Raw genomic sequence first — 14864 nt, forward strand, 5'->3', positions numbered from 1 at the left:
TTACCGGCTATGGGAAACTATGATTTTATCTGTAAACTTTGGCTTCTGAAAGGGATGGATACCTGTTGCAAACGCCCTCACCCCCAGCCTCTTCTCTTGCCTCAAACACAGTAACATATATTGAAATTGCATTTTCTTCCCCAAGGCAAATTCGAAAATCACAGTGAAGTGTGCTTTAAGTTTTAAATGTGTAGTTTTTATTGTTTTCACACAGGACCTTATCACTCTTATGAATATAAACTTCAGAATAGCTTATCCAACCTCTGTTGTTGACATGAAGAAACCAGGGCCTGTGCAAACGCCTCGTGGGTCGCTAATGTCACCTATGACACAGGAGAGTTAGGGCTGGAATTCGGGACTCCCAATTACAAGCCTCTTTGTTTCCATACAACCAATAAAAAAGACCAAAACCCAGCAAGAATACCTGCTGACTTGCTTTCTTCCTCACCTCATTCCCTATTCTAAGCAAATTTCTGAGGGAACCAGGCGACTAGGGGCTGCAGGAGTAGCTGGAGGGCTTACAAACAGTCTGAATGGAATAGCTAGACAGCTGATTGCAGCCTCTTACTGCTGAAAGAGATATACTTGTGCGTAAATAGCGAGAGCATACTTCTTTTGTATCCAGAGAAAAACTTATATTAAGACTGATCAGTGGGCCATGCTGAAGCTGTTTGACATTGCATTTGCTGTCGAAGGCAACTAAAGCTACTTACAGCTCCTCCCCCACACACTCTGACTCTCTGCAGCTCTGTGGAGTTCTCAGGGAAAAAGCCATATAAACACATCCTTCTACTTACAAATAATGGAGGAAATCTTCTTAGAAATTGAGACACTTCGGTAGATAATTTTGCCTAATATGTCCATACTTTGAAAATGATTAAAGAAAATGGAGTCCCCCTCCCCCCAGTGAGGGCAGGTACTTTGACTTGTCAAATTTAAGTTGGACATTTTTCTCTTCGTTTGGAACTGCCGCAGAATAAGCCCTTTCATGTCCTCAATAATACCAAACCAATGCAATCCATCTGTTCTGCCAAATTATTTCTAGTTCCCTAACCAAAGGCACTGCTTTTTCATGCATTTTATCATGATTTTATGCCCTTTATTATATTTTACAAAAGGTTCTGATTCCTCCAGGGCCAATGAGAACTGATTAGGACACTGGCCTCAATCCAGCCTTTGAACACAGGAGAGGAAGGAATAGAACCGTTTCCTTTTTTCTCTACTCCTTGGCAGAAAAGCATATGAATCTATACCGTGTGTGCACTCCGTGTGTGGGTGGGTGTGGGCAGGCCATGTTTTATCCTGTCACAGTATGACTTTGGAGATCATGTTCAGAGCATTCTTTCTGTAATCACGTTGCATTAAGGGGCTTTATTTCAGAAAGACTATTTCTTTAGGAAAGAACCGTGGTGCAGCGTGAGACTCAATGATACCGTCATTTTACATGATTTTAGTCAAACTTCCAATCTGAATGGAAACTATCTTGGATCTGTGTTGAATCAGAATACACTCATAATTGCAAAGTAGGTATTCATTAAGCACTGGTTCCTTCCTGATTTTCAATGGGCACTGATTGAAGACAAGACACAAAGAATGGTAGTGGAGCAATAAACACAGGCTTAGAGAGACATAAGAAGCACTGTAAGTACTTACTGCTTGGCCTGTATAGGCAAAAATCTAGGCCTATGTTTGGGTGCCATGAAGAAGCTCCCCGGATAAACCATATCTTTTAAATGCATTAAATGTCCCAATATGCTCAGAATTCTTAATAATACTTTGGATCAGACTATCATAAAAGAGTTTACATAGCCATCCTTCAGACCAGTTAGTTATCTCTGAGAATAGAACCAGCATCTCCCTAAATCATAACGAACAGAGCACTTTGTCCCATTTTGTGATTCATTATGCTCTTGACCTTTGGCTCTTGGGAGCATCTTGGAGGAAAAATGAAGAATAAAGGGCACGTGGGAAACAGAAAGAGAAAGGATGAGATAAAAATATCTACAGTTAAGCCTAAACAAGTGCAAGAGTAGATGAAAATGAGAAGGACTGGCTATCAGTCTGAGGAAAGTTGATGGTGACTCGTGCAAGGCATCTGAGAAGAGTGGGCGAGCCAGAGCCACCCAGTGGTTCCGAGAGAGAGCATGGCAAACCAGGGACTCTCCGCTCAGCTGTCTACTAGGTGCCCACAGAGACAAAACTCCCAAGCTATGCTTTCTCCTAGTTCCTCTAGAGAGTGAGAAACCTGTCAGAGGCTGGCTTCTACCGCTTCTTCCTCTCCTGCAGCTGGGAGAAACAAAAGTGGTTGTCAGGAGATCAGTTCTTCCTGTCTGGTGTGATGGAGCATCCCTGTCTTCCGAGTACTCACAAAGCTGAGGCAGGAGGATGGTGACTCAAATAACAAAGCAAACAACACAGGAAAAGAATGGTTGCTTCCTTATATTGAATACAATTATTTTTTTCAAACAGCGTAGATAGATGATAGATGGGTAGATAGATAGATAGATGATAGATAGATAGATAGATAGATAGATAGATAGACAGACAGATAGAGCCAGATGTATCCAACATTTGTGTCAAATGAGTTATCAAGATGAAAACTTATCTACAGTGGTGAATTTAAATAATGACGCAAGAATAGATTATGAAATAGAAGTGGAAACTCAAAGTAAGAGCCCGGCTGGATCCGTATCGCCTGTTTGGAGTCTTACCCTAGTGGGATTCAGTAGGTGTCTTTTTACGATTGCCATCACTGAGTGACTATTGTTACTACTACTAGGAATCCTAAATCCTGTTACACATTATTGTTTGCTACATGGCTGGGTGTTCAACTAGAATGCTTTTTGAATCACTGAAGAATAAGAAAAACATTTGAGGCAAGCATGGGGTATATATTATGAACATGTATGTGACCAGCTATAAAAACACTATGATGATGTTTCACTTCATACCAGAGGCAAAAATTCAATGTACAGAAAAATCTTAGCAAGAAAGGAGGGGGAGGAACATGATAAGTGTTTAGGATAAAATAGTCAAATCATGGGTCTAAATATCAACTATAGAGTTGATTTTGTTAGCATGGCTTGGTGGCGCAGCCTGTAATCCCAGGCTGAGGCAAGAGTTTTGCAAGTCACGGTCCTCCTAGGCAACTTAGTAAGACCTTGTCTTGACATCTAGAGTGCTGTGGATGGAGCTTAGAGGTAGAGTGAGTGCCTAGTATACAGGTCTTGGGCTCAATCTCCAATACTTAAAAAACAACAGAAATACCTGACATTGTTTAATGTGTTGCTGCTCCACTTTATCTGCATATATCATATGTGTCTATGGACAGGCTGTTGTTTCCTTTCTAAGTGGTCATTGTTATGCAACTAGGATTTATTGGATATATTGATTTTCTGATCTCTTCTCATTCTAGTTTTAGATGACTCAAACCATGGAGTTACCAGGGTTTCAATGGTTTCCACCTTTGAAATCTCCTTGTTAAACTGTCTTGAGTTCTTGACTTTCAACTTTCTCTTACTTGTTTTGCCTTTTGCTAGTTGTTCTAATTATTCAGTTGTCCTGGGCTTTCATAAACGTTTCCAAACCTCATGTTTAGCAGCCATTCACCCACTGCTAGCAGATGCTTGTGACTTAATCCGAGCAAAGGCTCATCATTTCCAATTTTTTTCTTAATCTTTCATATTAGATTTCTCATCTTAGGAATAATTTCTCTAAATTATATCCTTCTATAGTTTTCTAGAACTGTAAACTAGATTTATATAATGCTGAATGATAGTGTCGAAAACAGGAAACTTCAATAGTATAGCAAAGAAAATTCCTAAGTATTCTAAGTATTTGCTTGTTTATTTGCGACATGACGGTGGTCTTTCCTGCTTCCCGTTGCTCTCTTACTCTGTGGCCCCTGCCATTCCTCCCTAACTGTGAATAACTATGACCTGATCATCTATTTTAATGACAAGCACAGCGCTGCCTCCTGCACAGTAAAACGTGAGGGTCACTATGCAGCCCTTTCTCCAGCTTGCCCTCTCAGTGAACCATATATCAGCACTGAATGGCCATCCTTCAGCCTCATCCCTTTACACCCAGGAGACTGAAGATGGCCTTGTCCTGGTCCTTAGGGAGATGCTTTTCCAATTTACCTGGTGCTCCTTTCTTCCTCTGCGACATGGAAGAATGGATTCTTTTTAAATCTCACCAAAGCTCTGTGCCTCAGTGTTCACTTGCTGTTTGCTTGTGGTCTGAGTGTAGCATTAATGTCGTCTGTGTAGCTTTAGGGAGCACAGCAGCTTTCAAAAGTGGTGAATTAACATCGTATGTCAGAACAACTGTTATCAGGTTCATGGATACTAACAGAGAAATGATGTCAGGAAGACCACACGTCGGCTAATTGAGATTTAATTTAATGCACTGTTTTGACAATTACGAAGGTCAATTCTTTGTTAGAATGAGTGAAATTCTCTCCTGAGCCTGAGTCTAGATTGTCTCAAATTATCAGTAGCGTTTGTATTTAATTGCAAATCCGTCACCGACTAAGACTTTTATAAAATATATTAAATGAGTCATTTTAAGAGTGAAATCGAGACTGAGGACTTGAAAAAAATTGTTTTAAAACACAAAAAATAACTACAGTCAGATTGCCTTGTAAGTTTCTAAATATTGACTGCAAATTTCTACACTGACACAGTACAGACCTTTGATAACCAGACTCTGAACTGTATGTATCCTTTGATAACCAGACTCTGAGCTGTATGTATTCTTTGGATACACTTTGAGAAATGTTGATCTAGTGTACGGTTACCATGAGGGGCATACACATGAAGTAATCGTCATGTTTGTGATAGTGAAATCCCAGTGCAGTCAGATTTAGTGATGTTAAGCGTATCCTTCCTTCAGCATCTCCTTCAGGTCAATGAAACACGAGAGGGCAATAAGTTTGCTCATTATATAAACTGTGACCCCTGTTTGTTCCTGAGCAGACACTTTATACAGAAGAGTCAATTGCTAATTTCTTTGTTATAAGTTTATTTTTATGCCAGAAAAGAATAAGTTTTATGTCATCAGATGCCTATTATCTGAATCTTGCATCTGCTCATTTTCCAGTTTTTGGTATTGTACTTTACCAAGCAGACTATGTCTCATGCTTGCATGATGAATCTGAGTCCGTTATTAATCATTGTAAATGCGACTGGAGGTCTCATTCTCTCCCGAGTGTTGCCAGTGGACGACTGTAAATTGCTGTTGTTTTCTTTCAGCGAATTCAAGGTCGAAAAGCCAGCCTGGAGGAAATACAGCTTGTTCACTCTGAACATCATTCCTTGCTGTACGGCGCCAGCCCCCTGGACGGGCAGAAGCTGGACTCCCGGACACTGTTAGGTCTGTACAGGCCTCCCTTCTACTGAGAAAGCACATTCCACCACTGCCATTAGTCAACGCTGGTGTCAGCTCAAAATACTTGGCAAGCAGTGTGACAAAATAAAAATCAATTTTTCCAGCAGTTGCTGCCTGGAATGAGTTGTGTAAGACAGAAGAGCCAGTGCAGATCAAGAGAATCCTGCATGAGAAAATGACGCGGCGAGTGTGGAGGGCTTATTTTTAAATTAACTTTTATTTGAGTAGCAGTTACATGGTAATGCTTTTGCATGTAGAAATATTGGAGTTTGCCAAGTGTGTTTGCTCATCTTTTTAAATGGAAAGCTCATAAGACATTTTCACACTCTTTATAAGGATTTTTTTTACCCTTCTCCTTGTTTTCTCTCTTTCAGTTTTTATTTCTGAGCTCCACACAGAGAGATAGCAGAGTGCCTTATTGAAATGAGAGCTGGAGGTCTTAATGCAGTCCATTAAATACTTGCTGTACTTCTGAAAACTAAATATTCCAGTAAATGCTGCAAGTAGAAAATTAATGGTTGTAATTTGTTTCCATGAAGAGATGATTTTTTTTTCCCCTAAAACTGTATCAGATTTTAAAATAAAATTTAAGCAACGAGACTTGGTATGGATACTTGAAGCAGTATTTTTGGAAAAATATTAGTGCAAAACAGTAGTAGAAAATTGTGTTTTATTCATAGCCTCTTATAATTGAATAACAATACCTAACTTGGAAACATATGCTGAAATAATTGTATTTTACAGTTTTAACTTAAGAGAAACACTTGGAAACTTGCCTCTTTCCTTTGAAGAAATCTATTAATCAGCCTTACTTTATCAAACTCTCTTACATAACTCGACACTATTTCAAAGTAATTTATGTTAACGGCCTTAAGCAGTTCAGAGCAAGAATATGGTGCTCATAGGGAAGCATTGAAAGCAGTGAAACCGGGTTAGCTGCACACGCCCCGGGCCCTCTTACATGAGTGGCAAGCCCCTCTAATGAGGGCACGGCTTCACTAGTGTGTCCCTGCTCATGTGTGGACCAGGACAGGCCTGGCATCTCAGGAGAACTAAACTGAACAAGAACAAAGATATTCCTCAGTTTTTTAGAAAAAAATGTTGCTCAAAATTGGTTCTGGTAAGAAATTTATCTCGTATAATTAAATTCATGTATGACATACACGAATACAGATAAATCGATTTAAACATCTATAGTTTAGATCATTTTTTTCTGATTCTTTTTATTGGGTCTATGTGTGTGGCTTAGGTTGGCTTTGAGCTATTTGGTTCTCCCTCCTCAGCATCTCAAGAGCCGGCCACCATACCCAGGTCCCTGTCCTTTGGGTGAAATCACACTTTGAACATACAAATGTTTCACTCAGGCGTGTAAGCATTACTGAGCATGGACTGATGTGTGCAGTCTTCCCTAGCAACCACCATTTCATCCTAGCAACCACCATTCCATGTTTTAAGAACAAAGAGATTTGTTAATGAAGTGAACTTTGAACTTGGACAACATTATACTTTATGAATATACTATATTTATGAATTACAGATAACTACATTGATCAAGGCAACACTTCCAGTATGGGCTACCCCAGTGCAGGCAGTGCAGAGGGGCCACATTCTCTGAAGCCTTTCAGCCAGCCACCATATTCCACTTTGGCAACACTTAGAACTCCCTGAGCCTGTGTGCAGAGGAACAGTACAGTTGATCCCCATCAGCTCCAGCTCTCAGTAGATGGCCAGGTTCTCTTAAAAGCTTGCACTACATTCTTTGTGGAATTTGGATTATTGTGCTTTGTGATTCTTTAGTTTCCAATACACTGGAATGATACTATTCTATGTGTAGAAACTCAGGATGCTTTGTCTAATTTATCCATCCTGTTCAGCCCCATGCAACTGTTGGACTTCCCCTATTCCTCCCAACAAGATGGGAGGAGATGTCACTTCTAACTCCAAATTTATACTAGACTCCAGATAACTACGATTTTAATTAGAAGGAAGATTTATGTAAAATTCAGTACAACCAGACCAACCAGTCTTTGTATCTTGAAAAACATCTATACATTACAAAGTAATTGTATTTTATTGTGACTGCCCACTTATCTCCATAGATACTCTGGGCCTCGATGATGATATTTTGAAAATATTGTCCTCCCTGGTTTCTAGCAGGAGATTTTCTGTAGCGTTAATGCCTCTGCCATTCTATTGCCATTGTCCATTCCCTCCAGCTCGTCAGATTTCAGTCCTCTGATTAGTTAATATAGTGCTGTCAATAGCAGTTTCAGAAAATGAAGTAAATGTTTTTCACACAGCTGAATTAAAATTACCAGTTACTTAATGCATTTTTATTATCATATAACTAAAGTTTAAACATCATTAAATACATTTATTTCCCTTAGAGTTTAATGAATTCTTTGATCACTTCTTTAAAATACTTGATCATATTAAACAGTTCCTTTACCTCTCTGTTGCTCGCTCATAAGCAATGAGTTCAGACATTAAAAAAGTGTTTAATTCACATTTGAGATAGGAGTACCCTTGTTAATAATAACAATACTAAACAAGTTTACCCTTCTGCGGAGTTATACAGAAGTATTTGTTGATTTATGTGTGTGCTTACCTGTTTGTATGTATTTTTGTGCAGTTATACAGTAGTATTTGCTGATCTAAGTGTGTGTACTCACCTGTTTGTATTTTTGTACAGCGCTATGCAGTAGTATTTGTTGATTTATGTGTGTGTGCTCACTTGTTTGTATGTATCAGTGACTTTTGCAAGGGCCCTGTGATCAGAGAACAGGTTACAAGACTCTTGTTTCCTCTTGAGTCCTAGACGCAGGTTACTCTGTTTTGCAGCCCACTAAGCCATCTCTCTTGTTCCTAAGTTTTTTGTTTTGTTTTTGTTTGTTTTTGTGTTTTTTGAGCCAGAGTTTCTCTTTAGCTTTGGCTCCTGTCCTGGAACTCACTCTTATAGACCAGGCTGACCTCTAACTCACAGAGATCCGCCTGCCTCTGCCTCCCGAGTGCTGGGAGTAAAGGCGTGAGCCGCCATCACCTGGCTCTGTTGTGTTTGCTTTTTAAGTGTCGTTTACTGGTGCCAGTGTTCCGAGGCCTTGTGCCTTCTACGCAAGTGCTGTATCATTGAGCTCACTGAGCTACGCCTCTTGTTAGTTTTTTCTAAGAAGTAACGTCTCTACCTAATTAGATGTTTTGATTTACACATTGAGTTTTCATTATAATTTTCTTGTAAGTTAGTGTATTAAAAAAAACCCAACTCATAAAGTGTATTGCTTTCAAAATCAGCTCTCTTCGGTTACAGTCCATCTCTGCAGACTTACATTCAGCTCGTGTGTATTTCACCACAAACCTCTTTTCAGTTTTAATTGGCATTTCATTGATCAGCCATAGGTGAAGTGGACAATTGTACTGGGCTCCACCAATGATGCTGAGCGCCCTACCTTCATTTCAGGAGATAATCATAATTAATATTTCAGGACATATGTTAAATTTGACTTTGTATCTATATCAATAGACCCTCCCTCAAATGATACCATCCTTATTATATTACGTTTTCAAAATTATGCGAACAATGGAGACGCCTGTGCTGCACTTGATCTTACTTATTCCTTAGGTAGACTGAGATACTCAGAATATGTAACATACATACACATTTCTAGGACTAAGTTCCTGGTTCTGGAGGGGTATCTCGGTGGTTAGAGCACTGACTACTCTTGCAGAGAACCCAGTTTGGATTTCCGGCACCCACAGGACGTCTCATGACTACCTGTAGCTCCAGTTTTAGGGAGTTCCAAGCACACGCGTGGTGCCCATACACATAACCTGGCCAAACACACACACAAATAAAATAATTAAATAACTAATAAAAAGACAATGAGAAAATACATTGCATTTGAACATTTTTAAATCGCTTGAGCCACCCTATTGGAAAATAAGCTCAGTAGATCACAGAGTCGCCTTCCATGAGTCGCAGTTTTTTAAATGGCAATGAACAGTTATTGCCATAAATTAAAATTTTTTTGAGCTTTTTTTGGTGGTTTAGTGCTTTAGAGACTGGGGCAAGAGGATTGTTGTGAGTTCAAGGGTAGCCTGGGCTACTGAGAGAGTTGTACCAACTAGCAAGACAGAAAGAGATTCTATCTCAAAAACAAACAAACAAACAAAACCAAAGTTGCTATCTTTCTGAGGAAGGCAGAGTGTATTTCCAAATGCCCTCAAGGGGTGGTGGGGTGAGCAGACTGTGTGTACAATCCCTCTCTGCTTCTGCTTCAACCCTGAACAGACACTGCCTCACCCAAGGAGGGTTCCGGCAAGAGAGGGGCTTCAGGGAATGGAGGTCAGGGACATCTTGGAAGTATGGGTGAGGGAGTAGGGGAGACATGGGGACACGGCTGCAGGCCAAGAAATAGGGAAAAGCTTTAGCTGATGCTCAGCCAGTATCTTCACTTGGGGCTCAAAGGCCCCACGGGAGTCATGAGATGAATTTTTGTACCGCAAACAAACCAATTTTTAAACCAAATTTCATTTACATGTTCTTGTTCATGTGAGTTAACCAATTCTCTCTCTGTGTGTGTGTATGTGATTTATTTTCCTGTTTTTATTGGCTTTGAGTTTGTAGTTGTGCACCTGTATAAAGAAGCAGTGTGTTCTCAAAATTAACTCCGATTGGTCTGAATTTCCGTTTATATTCTAGTAAGTGAAATAAGGAACACATATGTGTACAATATGTTTATAAACACCCGAGGAGTGAGAAGTGTCCATTCATAGCATTTATGTTTCATGTCTCTCACTGTGCAGGTGACGACTCCCGAAAGTTCTTTTCCTCGTTGCCTTGTGGTGGACTTGGGGTAAGTAGAAATTTGTTTACTGCTTTTAAGTTGCACAGGCTTTGCAGAAACTCTTCCATGATTTCCAAGTGTTGCCTTGCAGGAAGGGCTGAGTGTGACCTGCTCAGCTTGTTGCAAAATCTGGAGCTTCCTGTTCCAAACAGATTTATGGATTTTGAGGTGATGACTTAGACTTACCCCAAATGCGAGGGCCTATCCATTCACGCTGTGTGATAAGGCACGTACTCCTGGAGATGGGCTTTGTTAGACTTTCCTGTGGCAGAAGAACATTCCCAGGAACGATTTCTAAGTGGCTGTGCTCACAACTCCTCTTTCTGTAGATGCCACCAGCTGTGTGCATGCATTAAAATGCCACCGACTATGCAAAGTGCTTTGCACTATGGGACACATTATGAGCCCCTTGATGTTGATTTTTTTTCTTCTTCAATAATTAGCAAAGACTTTTGACCCAGGATATTTATACCACATTTCAAGGAAAGATTTGTTCAGATTCAGCAACATATGAAGAGAAATGTCTACATTTTTGTGGATGATTAGAACAAACCCTATAGCCCGTAATCTATTTAAAGTTAGTCCTTACCAGTAACAAACCTTCATTCTCTAACAGAAAGTGGCCAGTCATATCGGTACAGCTTACCTCACGTCAGCTTCCCAGGGACTCAGGCATTTAAATCAAGTACAATTTTGCAGCAAACAACGCCTGTCTGTGCTCTATGCGCTACCATGTAGTTCGCGATCTTTCAAGCTTCAGGCAAGGGGCTGGAGGTTGAAACACACAAAGACACACAGACAGAGAGACAGAGACACGGACCTCTAGTCACTGGTAAGAAGCCCTTTATTCTATAGCACCACAGAGGCTTACATACCCATCAGTCAGGTGGGCCAACAGGTGAAAACCTTATCCTCTGATCCTCAAGGCCAAGGCAACACGTGCTCGTGAAGCAGAGCCGGTAAACAACTTTAACACAGCCTTTAGTAACTCAAATCAGAAGGAAAGTAAAGATCACTAGCAGGGAAGAGCAGCTGGAGGCCAGGACTCCAAGTGGTCCCAACACAATTTGTAGAATTTGAACAGAGAGAACAAAAATCATGTTTTTGACAATTCTTTGCTAAGCCTTATACAGAAAATTTCCATAGACTTCTATTCATTTTAATGATGCCTAATCTAGGAATCTCTTCCTGTTCCCTAATCTTGCCTCTCTGGAAATAAAATGCCAACACTAATCAATATCTACTTGGACTGGACAGTTTTTCACAGTTGTTTCAAATCGCACAGCCAGTGGTGAAGGGCTAGAAGGACCGACGGGCACATTCACAAGCAGACGCTGTGAAGCAGCCTTTCCAGTTCTTCCACGGGCTTCACCATCTGCAGATGGCTGCTGGCTCTGTCCTCATCCCCTCCAGCCTCACGGTGCCTGGTGTGGCCTCTTCGTAGCTGTTCACCACTGACTGTGGTTGTTTGAACCCTGACACAAAACAGTCACCATCCCACTCTAGAGCTGGCTGGTTGTAGCAAACCCCTGCAGTGCTGGGAGCTTGCTGGACGCTTCTAAAAAGGCGGAGGACAAATGACTTTTGAAACGGCTTTCATTGCCTTTGCCAGCATGTTCTAATATCACCAGTGACCGTTCTGGGAGAAAGAGTGCTTACTTACAAGTGGGACAAAGAATGAAACGAGGCTATTTTCTGGGAACTGTGGTGGGAAGGATATCAAAGCTAATTAAAGGGATGGTGCAAATCTACTCCTGTACACATACATTATGTCCCGACACACAGCTGAGCTACCGATGCCTCCGTGAGACTCCCCTCCAAAAGATAACATGGGTTCCTGCAGTCCACTGTTCCAGAGTGCCCCAGCAAACCCTCACTAAACTCACACCAAGTTAACTTAATCTTCAGCGAGAATGACTCTGGTAACCTCTGTAAAGTACCTAAAGCAAGAGTAGTGACCGCTCCTGCCGGCTCTGTATGCCCAACGTGAAGCACGGCAGGGCCAAAGAACACATTCTTATCTTTATCTCAGACACAACCCTGATCAGGATGGCAGCAGCTGTGCTGGAGGATTACGACAGTGTGGGCAGAGACAGGAAGAGACATGAGTCAGGTGGCCTGACTAGTCCTGGACATGGTTGGGGAAGACTTGAGAGGGACACTGTGATTAGCAAATTTTATTCTGTCGTCTGGATAGGACTTGGTGAATCATGTGTGTGTGTGTGTGTGTGTGTGTGTGTGTGTTTGTGTGTGTGTGTGTACATGTATGCACACGTATAGCAAGGACCACACTTTTAACTTGATGTTGTGGCAAAGTTATATGGTTCAATAGTTCTGTTTGTCTGTGTAGTTACATTTCAATTTCGTCTGTTGTTTAGATAGATGATAGATAGATAGATAGATAGATAGATAGATAGATAGATAGATGATAGATAGATGATAGATGATAGATAGATAGATAGATGATAGATAGATAGATAGATGATAGATAGATAGATAGATGATAGATAGATAGATAGATAGATAGATAGATAGATAGATAGATAGATTGATGATAGACCGATGATGATAGATGCTGATGCCCGATGATAGGTGCTGCTCTGCTGCTGCTCGCTAGGTCGCTGCTATCTCGCTGCTCGCTCCCTGCTGCTCGCTCGCTGCTCGCTCCTCGCTGCTCGCCCGCTTCGCCCGCTGCTCGCTCTCGATCGTCGCTCTCGCTCGCTCGCTCCTGGTCGCTCGCTCGCTAGCTGCTGCTCGCTCGCTCGCTGATCGCTCGCTAGCTGCTTGCTCGTCGCTCGCCTCGCTCTCTCGCTGCTCGCTCGCTCGCTCCGCTAGCTCGCTCGCTCAGCTCGCTCTCTCGCTCGGTCGCTCGCTCGCTGCCGCTCGGTCGCTCGCTCGCTCCTAGAGAGATAGATAGATAGATAGATAGATAGATAGGTTGGGAAGAACCCAAGACAAGATTGTGGAAGTCAGCAGCAACTCTGGGGATTTAATTCTTTCCTTTCACCAGGAATTCTGGGGATTAAATTTAGGTCAGAAGTGCTTTTACCCACTGAGCCATCTTGGGTCTATAATTATTTTTATTAATTATTACTGTTATTTTAAAGAACCAAATCATATTCTTGACTATACCTAAGTCATATTGCTTCCTTGGGTCTTTAGTTTTGATACAGCCCTAGGAAGAGCTCTGGGTCCTTTGGATTTGAACCAGTCTATATTTTCACCTCCAGAGCAACCACAGATAAAACATATACAAGAGACAGCCAACGTGAACCTGGAGTAGCCCAGTTTAGAGTTAAGGATGCACCATGGAGGTTTGGAATCGTTTGGTAATTGTTTTTGTCTTAAAACACTCCTCTGGTTCAAATTATCTAAGATAGACCCATTGCTTTCAATTCAGAAATACTCCGTGATTTCCTGGCCTTGATGTAAACTGTCATTGCTTTGAATCTAGAGCTTGATTCTCTCTGGGTTTAATGTGAAGCTACTGAATGATGCTGGATTAATTGGTTTTTGAGGAGATGACCTGGGACATTATGAAATCAGAAAACCTCTGCTTCTTATTAGATTTTTTCCCCTAGAATTGCTTGCAGTAATTGGATTCTCGGTCAAGCAGCTCACAGGCAAGCAGCATTTAGGATCCTGTAGAATATGCTCGCCAGAACCAGGTTTTGAGCGACAATGTCGGCTTTCCAATTTTCTTTGTGTTCGAGTCTCATTTTCTTAGTTACCAGGGCATGACTCATTTCTAATTGTGAAGTAATGCCGCCGCAAGAAGACCCACCATCTGAAAGAGCACGTTGCCAAATCTGAGCCTTGGCCATCATGTAGTGAAACAGATTATTAGGAGACCCTGGCAACAATGGCCCGAGCGAGGCCAAGCTAGTTCTCTCTCCTCAGGACACATCACTAAAAACAGTGATCATTTTCCTGGCCATCTGACGACGGCTGTGCGAAGAAATCTTGAAGTCATTTCTCAGCCTTATTTTACCCCTCTTCACTTGATAGGAAAAAAAAAAAAAAAAAACCACAAACGCAAGGACGAGCAGGCTTTTATGATAATGTCGTCATCAGCTCCCGGCTTCAAACGCTTCTGTGGCTTTTGAGATGTCGTTTATAACTTGGAACTGAATCGACCCATAATTCCCCCGGTACACTTAGAGAAATTGATAACAGACTCTGCCCCTCTTTTATGGCTCAGAGGAGGCAACTCCAATCACATCACTATTGGCAGGCAATATTATTTTTTGACATGGTTGTAAAAGTATAAAGCGGCTCATGGCATTTGTTTAGATGAGGAATGGACTCTCAAGCTATGCTGGGGTTTATGGGACCCGATCAGTGAGAAGCGGGGGGAGTATGGTGTTTGCAAACAGGATATGATTTTATATAAGTTTGGGTTTCATGCTCTGTTCCCTGGGGAAAGCCCTGCAGACAGCAGAGAATTCCACTTTAATCCTCCAATAAACCAGCCCCCAGTGCCAAGATGTAGAAAAGAACATTGCTCACTGGGCAGCGTTGGGCCTTGCTGGGAAGAAGAGGGACTGGGGAAAGGAGGAGCAAGTCCCTAGACCTTGAGAGACACAGGCACAATGCGTAGACAAAATCAGGGCCTGACTTACCAGTCCAGGA

The 14864-nt window shown here is 41.5% G+C and overlaps 1 protein-coding gene across 1 annotated transcript in view; it reads left to right on the forward strand.

Annotated features, from left to right (window-relative positions):
* Hdac9 (histone deacetylase 9) overlaps positions 1–14864 on the forward strand; it is a 617997-nt gene that overhangs the window by 414670 nt on the left and 188463 nt on the right. Inside the window, exons 14-15 of the mRNA XM_038336352.1 lie at positions 5256–5376; positions 10192–10241. Of these exons, the coding sequence (XP_038192280.1) occupies positions 5256–5376; positions 10192–10241 (171 nt within the window). The remainder of the gene's footprint in view (positions 1–5255; positions 5377–10191; positions 10242–14864) is intronic.

The sequence above is a fragment of the Arvicola amphibius genome, chromosome 7, assembly GCF_903992535.2.
Source record: "Arvicola amphibius chromosome 7, mArvAmp1.2, whole genome shotgun sequence".
Lineage (NCBI taxonomy): Eukaryota > Metazoa > Chordata > Mammalia > Rodentia > Cricetidae > Arvicola > Arvicola amphibius.